This window comes from Cricetulus griseus (assembly GCF_003668045.3).
Source record: "Cricetulus griseus strain 17A/GY chromosome 1 unlocalized genomic scaffold, alternate assembly CriGri-PICRH-1.0 chr1_0, whole genome shotgun sequence".
NCBI classification, from domain to species: Eukaryota; Metazoa; Chordata; class Mammalia; order Rodentia; family Cricetidae; genus Cricetulus; species Cricetulus griseus.
In genome coordinates, this window is record NW_023276806.1 from 226669994 (window position 1) to 226685132 (window position 15139).

Genomic DNA, 15139 nt, shown 5'->3' on the forward strand with positions numbered 1-15139 from the left:
CTGACCTTGTTCTTTTCATACTGCTTAACACAATTTAATTAATTTTTGTAATTTTTAGATTACTTTCTGGTCCCTGGTTATGAGAAACGAGCGAGCAGGACTTGTGAGTCTGTCTTGGTTTTTCTCACCCACAGGAACATCAAAAACTACACCATTTCCAGCATACAGCAGATAGGGATCTCAAAGAGAGACTCTTCCTTGGAGACAGTGGGTGCAATGAGGAGGATGTGAGGCTGGGCCTTACTGGAAACAAGAAGTGCAAGTGAATGGATGCTTACAAAATGGCCCTCAGGAGCCTGAGGCAGCCCTTTCACTCCCAGGGCACCTGTAAGACTTGAGCAGCTACTGTCTGACACTGAAGAATCGGCCTTCCTTTCCTATTTCCCACTTTCATTAAAAACCTTTTCCACTTTTACATCTTGTCTCCCGAGTTCTTCTTTTACTTTCATTTTTTATTAATACCTTGTATTATTCTCTCCCTTTTTTCATCATCCCCTGAATTTGTCCTTTTTACTTCTACACTGACAGACTCCTCCTTACATTGTTTCAACGTGTCGATTTCCAGGCTTAAAAGGACGATTGAACGGAACTGAATCCTCAGAGCCACCTACACTTGAGTCAGCAGGCGCTTCTCCGCTGTCTTCATTACATTCTTCCCTAATCACCTAAATCAAAGAACCGGGCTATGCCCCAGGTCCAGCTCCAGTCACAATCTAGGACTCAGTGCAAGACCTATGGTGACACCTGTACCTGCCCTCCCTGACTTTTCTTCCTCCATGAGAGGAAACGTGACTTGGGTGAGTGAGTTCATCCTAATGGGTCTCTCCAGTGACAAGCACATCCAAGCTGCACTCTTTGTCCTCTTTGGGGCCACATACCTGCTGACCCTGCTGGGCAATGGACTCATCGTCCTCCTGATTGCCCTGGACCCGAGACTCCACCTGCCCATGTATTTCTTCCTGTGCCACCTTTCCGTAGTCGACATCTGCTACACCTCCAGTGGGGTCCCTCAGATGCTCGCACACTTCCTCATGGAGAAGAAGACCATCTCTTTTGTCCTATGTGGGACCCAGCACTTCTTTGCTCTGACTCTTGGAGGGACTGAGTTTCTGCTGTTGGCTGCCATGGCCTATGACCGCTATGTGGCTGTCTGTGATCCACTAAGGTACACAGTGGTGATGAGCCCAAGGCTCTGCATGGTTCTGGCAGGTGTTTCTTGGTGTGTGGGTGTGGTTAATTCTGCTGTGGAGACAGCAGTCACCATGCGCCTTCCCACCTGTGGACGCAATGTGCTCAATCATGTGGCCTGTGAGACACTGGCACTGGTCAGGCTGGCCTGTGTGGACATCACCCTCAACCAGGTGGTGATACTGGCCTCTAGTGTGGTGGTGCTGCTGGTGCCCTGCTGCCTGGTCTCTCTGTCATATGCCCACATTGTGGCTGCCATCTTGAAAATCCGCTCCACCCAGGGACGCCGCAAAGCCTTTGGGACCTGTGCCTCCCACCTGACTGTGGTCTCCATGTCTTATGGGATGGCCCTCTTCACACACATGGAGCCCACTTCCACTGCCTCTGCTGAGCAGGACAAGTTGGTAGTGGTCTTCTATGCTGTGGTCACCCCCATGCTGAATCCTCTCATCTACAGTCTGAGGAACAAGGATGTGAAGGCCGCTCTGAGTCGAGTTCTGACGAAGAGCTGTGAGTCAAAGACATAGGAAGCATCGCTGTGAGGGAGCCATCTCTCTTCACAGTGGGGATCGGGCGTCTAGCTCCTCATGGGGTGCCTGTGGGTGCGCATGATATAGCTCCTCATGAAAGGGTGTGTACGTGCACGTGTGCACGTGACATGGACTATGATATATATACACTCCTTTGAAATAAAACAGAACTAAGATTTTTACCTCTGGACTCTATTCTTTTGGTGCCTTCCTTATCCCAAAGAAAGTAAAAGAAAAGAGAAATGACATGGCAGATGTACTAATCAGAAAGGAGAATTGCTCTAATCAGACATGCACACAATTTATGTCAAGATCCTTTTGATGGCTAAAATATAGATAAATGTATATATATATATATATATATATATATAGAGAGAGAGAGAGAGAGAGAGAGAGAGAGAGAGAGAGAGAAGTCAGGCAGAAAGGAAGAACTAAATGGCAAATTACACAATTCTCTGGGCTAACTGATCAAGTTGGCCTTAGGACAGAAGAATAAATGTCCTATGATTCCAGCTCGATGCAGCCCATCTTACTAGGGTGTGAAACTCACACAGATCAGGAACCAAAGTCACACTTATGATCCCCACAGCCCTAGTGCGTAAGCTTTGCTCACGTGCACATCCCAGGGCCTTCACTTGCCTTCTTTCCATTTCCAACTTTCAGGGAAGGCAACTAGCAGGCCAAGGAGACACCAAATCAGGGCCTCCAACTGAAGCACTCTGTAAAATAAGCATATTCACCTTATGAAAATTCACGATTACATTCAAAAGCTGGGTTTGATTTTAAGGACTTGCCATGCATGATCAGGGGTGAGCCACCATGTGCAGCAAGGAAAGGATTCTTACCTCATTAGAAATAATTGGCTCACCTATCTAACACATGGGGGGGCAGGGAGCATCTTCTAACATTTTGGGGAATAAAGCAAAGTGGTGGTGACTAGATGCTGACAAATGTTTAAAACAACTCTTTCAATGTAAATTAAATATGTGTTATCCAGGAGCTGAGAGACAGCTCGGTGGTGAAGGGCACTTCTTACAGAGGACCTAGGTTCCATTCGCAGCACACATTTCAGCTCACCACCATCTGCAACTCCAGTCCCTGGGGATCTGACACCATCTTCTGACCTCTGCTGACACTGCACACACAGGTGGTGCAGACACCTATGCAGGCAAAATACCCATATGCACTTTATTTATTTCAAAAAGAGAAAAGAAAGTCATTATTTTTATTCTAAATATTAGAGATCTCAAGTTAGTTGTGTCAATAAAACAAACACAAACCATAAAATGAGCAATGCAAGTTTTATTCCACATATTAGGAACATTCTCAAAGATTAAATACAAGAGATACATCATGAATTTCTAACAAAATTTTAAATAAAGATGAAATTCACATAACACGGTTCATGCATCTTTCCATTTAATTCATTGGAGTCTGGCATAAGCACAAAATCCTGCATCCACAAATCTGTCTAACATCAGAATATTTTCATCAATTCCAAATAACCAGCTTCCTCTTCCCATGAAGAAGCCTCTCGTTTTCCCAGCTCCTGACAACCACTACCATGCTTCCCGTGGATTTGCTGGCTCTGAACATGTCGTGTAAGCAGACCTATGAAAGAAATGCCCAGTCTTTCCCACTTAACATGGTGTGTGTTTTTTTTAATTTGGTCCTTGTAATAGGCAACTGGGCTTCACTCCTCTACATGACTGAGTCACACTCAGCTGTGTGTATATGTGACTATATTTGGATATCCACTTACGGACGTCTGTATGTCCATCTTTTGACACTGTGCATAGTGCTGGTATGGATCATCATACATAAATAACTGTTTGAATTCACATTTCTTTCAGGGAGATACCCAGGAGTGGTACTTCTGTTTGACTCTGAGAAACAGCCACACCCTTCATTTCTAAAAATGAGCTGTCACTTATGGTCACCATCAGTATATCTGCATCCTCAACACATTTCATTCTTTGTTGGTGGTAGCCATCCTTAGGGGTTAGGAACAGTTGTGTGGGTGTTGGGAACCAGACCCAGGTCCTCTGAGATAGCAACAAATACTCTGAACCATCTCTCTAGACCCAAAGTACAAATTTTTAAGTCACAAATAAACATGCTTATTTACAGCTTTTACTCCTCCTGTCACACTATGATTTTACTTTGTGTATCCTTGATGACTAGAGAAGCTAAATATCCACTTATGTGCTTATTATCCAATTGTTTAATCTACTTCAGGATTTGGTAACTTTTAGTTCTAGACTCTTCCGTCATTCTTTCTCTCTCGGTATTGTAGACATCTTTTCCGTTTACTGTGCCCACTGAATTCCTGTCTCCAATGCAAAACTTCCATGTTTATGCATTTTTCAGTCTGAAATTTTAAATATTTTTCTTAGTTCTTTGAGAATTTTGACCACAGTTAATAATGTACTACATATTACAAAACTATTAAAATAACTTAACACCTTACTACAAAATATGTTGGTGAAATGACAGATATGCTAATTAGCTTGATTGAATATTTCTTCTATACTATATACACAGATCAAAGCATCAATTCTTAAACTTCTTTATTTTCCTTTGTTTATATTTTGCCCATGTGTACCTGTGTGTACTAGGTATATGTCTGGTTCTCAACCTTTCTAATGCTGTGACTCTTTGATACATTTCCTCTTGTTGTGGTGACCCCCCAACCATAAAATTATTTTATTGCTCCTTCATAACTGTAGTTTTGCTACTGTTTTGAACTGTAATGTAAATATCTGATATGAAGGATATCTGATATGTTTTGTGTTCGTGTCATTCAACCCCAAAGGGGTTGAGAACCAGAGTCTGGTGTCCTTGGAGTTCAGAAGAAGGTACAAGATCTACTGGAATTGAAGTTATGGGCAGTTGGAAGCCACTCTGTGGGTGATGGGAACCAAACCCAGATCCTTTACAATAGTAAGAAATACTCTTAAACCCTAAGCCATCTTTCTAGCCCAAAACACTATTTTTTACCTCATACGTATGTACATATATACTTTTTCTTCTGAGGTAAAAAGAAAAAAATGACACAAGTTTCATAAAAAATAGTAGATTGAAAATTCACAATTTTGTGTGGTGGTGGTGCACGCCTTTAATCCCAGCACTTGGGAGGCAGAGGCAAGATCTCTGTGAGTTTGAGGCCAGCCTGGTCTACAAAGTAAGTTTCAGGATAGCCTGTCTCGAAACCCTGTCTCACAAAACCAAAAGAGAGAGGGGGAAGAAGGAAGGAGGGAGGGAGGGAGGGAGGGAGGAGGAGGGGAGGGAGGGAGGGAGGGAAAGGAAAGCTCCCAATTTCCAATCTATTAAAAAATGGAAACAAAATTTATTTTAGTTTTATTTTCAAAATTATGTATATGTGAGGGGGCCAGTACATTTGCACAAGTGGAGTGCCCAAAGAGACCAGAAGAGGGTTTTGTGTTCCCTGGAACAGGAGTTACAGACTTGTGAGCCACCCAGTATGAGTGCTGCAAAACTAACTCACATCTTCTGCAAGAACAGCAAGCACTGTTAACCACTGAGCCAGCTTTCCAGCCTCAGGTAACACTTACTTTTTTAGCAGAGAGAAAAAATTATGAACACACAAACATAAAAATAGTGAAATAAAAATTTTTAAATGACAACTGAGGGATTTATTTCACAGTATTTACTACATGAAAAAAATGTTCAATTTAAAAAATTACAAAATGCAAATTTAAATAGTAAGTCACTTTAAGCTATTTGTCAAATATTGGCATTGAGTCATGGAATAACATGCATCAAAAGGATTTTTTTAAAGCATCCATGTTCTAACTTTCAGTTTACAAGTTATATAATCCCCCTGCATGATTTTAATCTTTTCACTGATACAAGCTATGCAATAATCCCAAGAAAGATTTTAAATGCTTATAATATATTATTATCAGGAAACACATCACCATATCCTTTCACTCAAAATCGAAATAATCTGCAAAATCCAGAGATACAGCCAGTCAAGGGGCATACTAGTCCTTCCCCTTTCACAGGCTGTCTTCTGAAGCAGCCAAGACATTACTCTTCACATATTACATAGGCTATGGGAGAAAACAACTCTCACGACCTAACTGGGCAGGGAAGATCAATGGAGGTGGGATAGCACTGTACACACAGTTACTATGAGAAAGGCCATCATGCCTACAGATAAGGAGAGATGAATTGAGAATAGTGTTTCTAGCTGCAGAGTCTGTACACCTTCTCCCTTCTCTAGTCTAACTCCCCTTTCTAGTCTACTTATGAACATGGAAACCCATTCTTTTTCCCCCTTTTTGTTGAAATAGATCTGTTTTCCTCAAGTAATATCAGGATTGATTACAGTTCCCCCTCCTCCTACGTCTTCCAGTTCCTCTCCTCCTCTCCTCCCTCCCAGATCCACTCCTTTTCTGTCTCTCATGAAACAACAGCCAAACAGGTCTCTAAGGGAAAATCATATAATTACATAAAACTTACACATCAGAGTTGGACAAAACTAACAAGGAAGGGCTGGAGAGATGGCTCAGAGGTTAAGAGCACTGACTGTTCTTCCAGAGGTCCTGAGTTCAATTCCCAGCAACCACATGGTGGCTCACAACCATCCTTTATGAGATCTGATGCCCTCCTCTGGAGTGCAGATATACATGAAAGCAGAATGTTGTGTACATAATAAATAAGTAAAATCTTTTTTAAAAGACTAACAAAGAGAAGTAAAAAAGCCCCCAAAAGCCTCAAGAATCAGATACCCAGTCGTTCACACACTCAGGGATATCATTAATCATGGCTTACAAACTTTCCATCAAGTTAACTTTGGAACATCTTTGCTGGAAAGATGGGAGTATAATAATGAATAAAACTGAAGAATTGAAGGGAGAGGAGAGGAGAGCCATGTTGGATTGCAGATTCTAACATGTGGAGAACATGTAGACATTTGAAGCCCACTCATAAAGGATGGGGTCATCAAACCCAGAACATGTGAGAAGAACATGGATGACCCTGAAGAAATGATTGCTCTAGTTGTGAGAACTGTGCGGGTGCTGTTGCAGCTCTAATAAGGTAGGCAGGAGTCAGCTGATGGGCTAGGAGAGGAGATGAAATACTATTCAGAGAAAAAGCAGGCAAATCGTGCCTCCATCTATATCCACCAAAGACATGATTCAAAGTCGAAGTTTAGAAAAAACAGTTGGTTTTCTCAGACAGATAAGACAGAATCTCTGGGAAGTACTAGGGTATCAATGTTGATGGGTTTTCATTTTGTGACTGTTTCTTCTACAGTTTGAAGAGCAAAGCTCTCAATGCCTTTGCTGCCCACTCTATAGTGAGCATTGTCACCTGTTACAGTTTATCCCCAGTCTAAATCCCAAAGATTACCTACCCACAAAGGGCAAAAGGTCACACACTGCAGAGCAAACCTACACCATATCACCATATGTATCACATACATACATACATACATACATACATACATACATACATACATATGTGCTCAGGCTACTATGGCTGAGAGCCATAAGACATTAACAAGATAGCTGAATGCTAAAGTGGGAGTGCCACGTTGGATTATAGAATAATACATGACATTCTCCTTGACCTATCTTGGGATATGAAGGAAAAGAGTGATGTGATCCACAATTACCCAGCTATCATAAATATGCATGCATCATGGAAGTGTGATTCTGTGAGCAGGAAAAATGGGGGGATTGTGACCAGTACTGAGACTTCCTATGGAGAGGCAGCATCCAGACTCTGGCATTAGGAGAGGAATTCAAACAGAACCTGGAAGGTAGCCTCAGATAATGGCATAGATGCTGGAGTTTGAGGATGGTAAAGAGGGTAACAGAGCTTCAAAGAGGAATAATAACACAGAAAAAGGTTCTAGAAATCAGGATTTGAGTCTTTGACTAAACACTTTACTTGTCTTGATTTTATTGAAGAATGAACACCCACAAGATCGGGAAAAAGCAACTTCTGAGGAAAGAAAAACTGCAGACTTATCAATCAAACAACCTCCATTCTCCACTCTGACAGGGAATGTCCTTCTGTGTATGTTTATCTTATTGGTTGATAAATAAAGTACTGTTGGCCAATAGGAAAGCAAGATAGGTGGGACTAGGAGTCAAGGAGGGTTCTGGGAAATGTAAAAAGAAGTCTTGTGATACAGGCAGGAAGTGACATAGCAGGTAGTCTCATACATAAGCAAGGACAAGAAGGAAGTCGTTCTCTTTTTCTTTCTCTTCCTCTTCCTCTCTGTGGAGCCACCATGTGAGCCCAGGAAGACAGAAGGCCTTCCACTAGTGTCCTCCATAAGGTAAGTCTTATGAATATGGTTGATAATTAAGATTGAGCTACTATATAAGAAATCATATAGTCAATTGGCCAGCAGCATTGTAACCTAATATAACTCTCTGTGTATTATTTGGGGCCCTAACATGTAGGACGGAACTCCCAAGTGGCTGGCAGAAAGCACCTATGTGGTGGCAGGGCTGGGGGGGGGCTTCTGTGGAAAGATTTATCGTAACTGCGCTCCTCAGGCAGAGTGAGGAAGCTTTATTAAAGAGCATGACAAAAGAAAGGAAAACCTAAGGCATAGAAGTTGAGAAAATTACCTCTAAAATGGTAACCATCTTTCATTAGTTAAAAATCATGAAACAGTTAAACTAGCTTATAAGTGACTTCCAGAAAAAAAATGTTAAAAGTATACAACAATAACAACTATGCCATTCCTTTACATTTTTAATAGCATTCAATAAAAAATTATCAGACATTTGACTTTGGGGAGAAAAAGGAAAATATGACCTAACCTGGAATAATTCAATCAACTAACACAGATGAAGAAATGGAAGAAACTCAATGGAACTTTGGGAAAAAAGATAAAATATCTAAAGCTAAAATGTCACTGGGCTAAGTGGACAGCAGCTTGAGCACTATTCAACAGACCAGTAAGCATGATTCTCTTGAATGTGTAAAGTGAGTAGCAAAAGTTCAACATGAGAGGAAAGCAAACAAAATTACAAGAAAATATCCAATATCAGGTCAACAGTTGGCTCATAATAAAGGAACAAGATAACATAAAGTCAAGGCACAGACGTGGAAGATGGAAACAATGCTGTCTGTAAGTGTCCCTTTGTGACACTTAAGGAAAATCCATCCAATACCAACAGGACATGTGTGCTTCTTAAAGATCACTGATCAGGACTCACAATGCACAAAGACAAGACAAGTCTCACAAACCCCTAAAGGGATGAAATAATACAGCGTGTGCATTCTGAACATAACAGAATTCAAGCAGATATCAATGCCAGAAAGATATATGGGGGTGGAGGGTTTTTAAAGATACTTTTCTCTACTTCTATGCCTTAGCTTTTTTCCATACTTGTGGTGTGCTCTTTATATTCAATAATGCTCCTTCATTCTGCCTGAAGAAATAATTGGATGGTAAACAGCAGTTGTCTTATTGACCAAAAAAAGAAATGAAAAACAAAATTGTAAAATGGTTTGGAAATCATATAACATACCAAAATGTTTTGGGAGTTCTTTTAAATAACAGTGATACTGAATAGATTAACTATATTTCAATATATTATACACAGGATGAGGGATGAACCTCACATAACCAAAGGTAAGAACATGAATATCAGACTGAAATTCAAAGGTTAAAACCTATTGGGGATAGAAATATTTAGAAAGTCATAAACATGGGGGAGAGAAAGAAACTGGAGATTCAATGAGACTAAGAGTGTTTAGGAAAGCCATAAAGAAATCTGCTACTTTATAAAATAATCAAAAATAAAATTTAATAATATTCTAAAGTTGGTACACTGCATACATTGATCAAGTTATGGGTGTTAAATGAAATCTCTGAGTTGCCAGAGTTGAGCTACAGTGGTTGGCCAGGGGGGTCTTGAAGGTCCCTAAAACAATACTGGCTATTGTCACAGCTCTTGGTTGCACACCAGAACACGATAGCAAGACCCTATTGCTGATGACACTACATTCTTTGATTGTAGGACATAGAGAATGCTAAGCCAGAACTTATCTAGAAGCTTCCTCCCTGGTAACTAGCTTTTTATGGTGCCAAAAGGTACTTTACAGGCTGCTGGGGGAGGAAAGTCACACAGATTTCTACATTGCTGTGGACCCAGCCTGCTATACTACTGCCCAGCTAGGCAAAATAAGCCTACCAGTACGATGGTAGCACCACAGTTATGGAGGTAACCAAACACTTTATGATTAAATCTGAAGTCCAATCCACAGGAGACAGTTCATATCTGGCTAGTCAAATTCTTTGGCTGGGGAGGTTATAGGCCGGAGGGTGACCATAGTTTTGTAAATGAGTATGTTGTACCTATCAAATTTCCTTCTAAATATTGGTCCATACATTAGTACTGCTGTCAGGTTTAGTCAAAGGAGCTTTGCCCACCACACAGTGGGCATCAGTTACTGCAGAGATTCGTAAAGTACTAAAAATAATTGAATGTTCATCCCTAAAAGGAACATCTATACTGTAACACGAATAATAAAAACCCAGAGACAGACATTGGGGTTAAAGCTGAAGATTAGAGAAGCAAAGCGGCCAATCCCTGGAGAGTTCTGACCTCTACCAATGCTCAACCAACCAAAGGGGTGAGTCTTTCCTCAGACTGCACTGCTCTCCACCAAACCTCAGATTCAGTGAGACTGCACTGAGCTCCTGCCTTGTATTCCTCTCTAGTGCTGGGATTAAAGTCATGTCATCCCAAGTGCCAGGATCAAAGTGTGAGCTCTGTTTCTCTTTTAGACTGATTCACTCTCATATAGCCCAGAGTGGCCTTGAACTCACAGAGATCCATCTACCTCTGTCTCCCGAGTGCTGGGATTAAAAGCGTGTGCCACCACTGCCTGTCCTGTATGGCTTAGGTGTCTGGCTAACTATTGGCTTAGTATATGTGTTGCTAACTAGTGGCTTAGCTCTCAGCTAGGTGTGTGGCTAACCAACGACTTAGCTCTGATCTTCAGGCAAGTATTGTCTGTTAGATTACAAACAAAATATCACTACACTATACCATTTCTTCCAAGGCTCAGGGAGCACTGAAGAAGCTGTGTGGATAGGGTGGGAGGAATGGGGAGTATGGATGTATAAACCAGAGGAAGGAATGGAGTATTGAAGAATACTTGTCTTCCAGGCATGACATGGCCACTGTGCTCATGACCTCACAGTGGTTATGACTACCAGCACAAGACCTTTTCAAGAGTGAGCCCATCAACATTCTCTCATAAAAGGGAGAGAGGGTCACAAGTCCCACAGCCATCCCTGATGATCTCTAGGCAATTAAAAGTTGCTAAGAAGAGGCTCATGAGGCCCTATCATGCCCAAGAAAATCTAGGTAGGTAATTATTGATGGGGAAAGAGGAGAAATTAAAATACAGACACTGGTGACACGGCCATGCACCATTGCATTTAATTGTGCATTGCACCATGTGCAACTAAACTCATTGGGGGACAAAAGTAAAAACAGGAAAGTAGGAAAAAGACAGTTGTGAAGACAAGGGTGAGGAGGAGTGGGGGAGAGGCAAGAGAGAGCAGCCGGGTGAGTATGCTCAAAACACATTATGTGCAAGTATGAAATACCATAACCCTGTCATTTATGTAGAGTTAGCATTTGCTAATAAGTAATAATAATAGCTAAAATATTCTAGAAAGATCTATCATCTTAAAATGGCAAATTCCTTAGGAAATAAAACCATAACATACAAAAGAAAAACCTTATACAATCTCCCAAAACATTTTATACAGGAGTAGTTGTTGCTGTTATCAACATATTATTAACATGGATCATCTCTAGACAAAAGCATAATGGGAAAAAAACGATGAGGAAGAATGGAGATACTGTTTTTCCTTAATCTCCTATGGACTGTGTAAATATTTAAATAAGAAAATACTACTTTCTCAAGAAAAATTGAATGGACATTCTTCAGAACTTGTTGGCATTGGGGATAGATGTCTCAGGAGATCAGTATATGTCAGGGCTTTTCTTCGAGACAGGGTTTCTCTGTGTAGCCCTGACTGTCCTGGAACTCTCTTTGTAGACCAGACTGGCTTCAAACTCTTTGTCTATGCTTCCCAGAGTGCTGGGATTAAAGGCGTGCACCACCATCATGGGGCCATGTGGAGGCATTTTTAGGATCATCCTTCCCTCATGGCATAGTTCTTCTACTTCTCTGACTACATGCATGAGGGAATGGATCTGAAAAATCAACTTTTCCTTATGGTGTCCATTCAGCTTGTCAGTTCCCCAACTCTGTTGGGAAAGCTGTCAGAGTCAAATAGTCACGTCAGACCCGGATAATAGAGTTACAACATCATCAACAGAGGAGGCCCCATGCATATTCACTTGATGAAAAATTCCATAACAATACACGCAGACAAAAGTACCATATTGCCATTAAAGCCACTAATCTAAGGACACCCTGTCCTAGCTACAACCTTGCAAGTCATATCAACCCATGGCCAGTCACTGGTACGAATTTGTTTCCTAGAAACAAGCAAGTGTACACCATGAGTCCTTATAACCTACAAATGTTTATTTAAAATTAGACTCTTATTTTGCTTTTTTAAAACTTCCCCTTGCCTCAGTTTCCCTGGATGTGCCCATGATCCACCATCACATCCATATCCCAGATTACAATGCTCTGCCTTCATTCCAGTGTAAAAAATTTGAAGAGCCTCACTGTGTATTCTTATTTTAGTTCAATATTGCACAGCAACCTCTGTTTAGAAAGTAGAGGGGAAGCAAATAGAAGGGGAGGTGTACTAGGTTTGTAAAGCAGGTCGTGACGAGTTAGAAAACAGACATAGAACAGATGCGTTTTGTGAAGATGTTCCTCTACAATTTTACCAACAGCTTCAAAGAGTGAGTCCCCGGGTGTGCAGGTTCTGGGCCCTCACTCTAACTATGTAATGGATGGTTCCATTTTACAGATAAAATTGAAAGTGGTCATATGGTTGGCAAATTCAACCACAGTCCAATGTCTATTCCAAAGGACATTTTAGCCATTTTCCTATGTAACTTTATGGCATAGACTCAACCAGCCTCGAGGGAAGAGCATCCCAAACACTAGACTTTTCCAGACATCCTCCACACCCCAAGCCAAACCCTTCTGCCCCCTCTCATGAGATACTGACACACACCAGTCCTGCTGCATGGGTGACAGCACAGTTGGTATTGTAAGAAGAGACTGGGCATCATGACCCAGACCCACTTACAGCCCTGCTTCAGTCTGGAAAGCAGCCCTGAAACCATCACTTCTGATCTCTGATTCTCTGTGGCATCACAGTTTGAGATAAACAGTGAGGCCGAACGCATGACTCTGAAAGTCCTTTCTACTTTATTCTTCTCCAAGAGTCTCATTTGTTATTGCTCTTAGATGAGAATGTCAGTGGGTATTCTTGGCACTCAGTAGGGACATTTGTGGACCAAAGCTTGGTACTGACTTCCTGTCAGAAAAAAAAGTTTTGACTAAAGCCATGGGCCCCAGGTGTGGGGCTCTGAAATGCAGCAGTTGGTGCTATGCAAAACCAGTTCCTAGTCTCTACTGTCAAATGGGGAACTGCTTCCAGCCACAGAGCAACGGGCTTGAGGACATGAGCAGGTGGAGGGTAGAGTTCAAGTATTCTTTCATTGCCTCCACCCATCTCTCACCCCATTTCTTCAGCATGTTAGAAAGACTTGGGTTAAACATTTCCTCTTTCTGTTTCATTGGATTCTGTGAGCCATCCCTCATAACCTTAAAGTCAATCTTTTTATTACACAATGTTCTGAAGTTTATGAAAGACTCATTCTTTATCTCATTTGGTACACATGATTGAGTCTAGAACAAAACATGCCAAACAGTCCCAAAGCAACTACAGCTACTTGAAAGGTAAGACATCAGACTAGTTTCTCATGATTCATCATGAATCACTGAAACTCACACAACTTGAATGAAGAATGATGACATTAGCTCCAAAGATTTTTTCTTCTCTAAATTGATCTCAAAACATATTCCTTTATCAGAAAAAATATCTTAAAATAAATCAAAACTTGCGAGTATGATGGCCTTCATAGGCAGTTACATCATTTTTGATATAAAGATGGAAGGATCATTGCAATTTTGAGGCCAGCCCACTCTACAAAGTGAGTTCCAGGCCAGCTAGGGCTGCATGGGAAGCTTCTGCCTACCTCTGCCCAAAGAGAAGGGGGGAGGAAGAGAGGGAGAAAGTGGAGAGAGAGACAGAGAAAAGTTAAAATGGTGATTCTCACACTACTTCCACAGTCTAAGTCTGGAAAAACATGAAATTCACTACCAGCTGAGACCCTTATTGAACTGCTTTCGAGAGTGATCGAGGCTTCTCAGGTTTTCAAAGCTTCTGGGAGACTGTAACACGAAGCCAGCATTGAGAGCACTGTTCTATGGGGTTTGCTCAGGCAACCCCTAACTTTGGGGGGGTTTTGTTCATTCTCAAACCTCAAGTTATAGGAATCCAAACAAGCTTTCTAGCAGGCAGAGTCTCCCGTGTGTCTCTATGGTCTCCCCTAGAGGGTTCTCATAATAACCGTTTGTATTCCTCCCATCACATTGCAAAATGATAGGAGGTGAATATTGAAATGAATTCCAGGGAGCTAGGGCTGCAGCTCAGTGGCAGAGCCATTGTCTAGCACATTGGAGGCCCAAGGTTCTATCTCCAGTGCTAACAGAAGGGGGAAAGTGGAGAACCCTTAAAATGGGAGCCAATAGGAATTACTACAAATGAAGGAAAAAGGAGGAAAAGAGAGAGAGATCTTTCTTCTTTGCAAAAAACAAAAGAACAAAAAAAAATAGCAAAAAAAACAATGAGATGTTTGGAGGGCAAACATGCCTTTGCTGTAACAGAAAGTTTACCCATAATAAAGCCAAAGGATTTGAGTGGCACTCCCTTGCTGACTTCATCTGTGGGCACTGTCTGCTTCCAAATGTTGTCATTGCAAGTGATGTGCACATTCATCTTTTATTAATCACTTTGACAGTCAAGCAAATGCCAACATTTCACCAAGGAGACAGACAGCAAAATCTCAAAACATGAAACATAATTATAACTGATATAATGTCCTATATAAGGCCCTGATCTTATCAGCAGAAGATTAAGGCTGATTAATCACTGGGAACCAAATAGGTGATTTTCTATTGTCATTGATCTAGCCTGGATGATAGAGGAGCAAAAAGGACCTCTGACTCTGCCCCTGCCTCTGCCCCTGACCCTGACCCTGCCTCTACTGGTAATTAGAACAAGGAAGAGTGCAAGAACACAGATTCTGTGCTCTGTGATCAGAAGACAATTCCCAGCAAGAAGCCAAGAGGAAAAGCACACTTAGTGTGTAAGCCTGGCCACCTGGTCCCCAGAACCAGCATAAAGG

At 41.5% G+C, this 15139-nt stretch overlaps 1 protein-coding gene across 1 annotated transcript; it reads left to right on the forward strand.

Annotated features, from left to right (window-relative positions):
* The first annotated feature begins 776 nt into the window (after nucleotides 1-776).
* LOC100760201 (olfactory receptor-like protein OLF3) lies at nucleotides 777-1715 on the forward strand. The gene has a single exon (XM_027389691.1). The coding sequence runs from the start codon at nucleotides 777-779 to the stop codon at nucleotides 1713-1715; it is 939 nt and encodes a 312-aa protein (XP_027245492.1).
* The last annotated feature ends 13424 nt before the right edge of the window (nucleotides 1716-15139 follow it).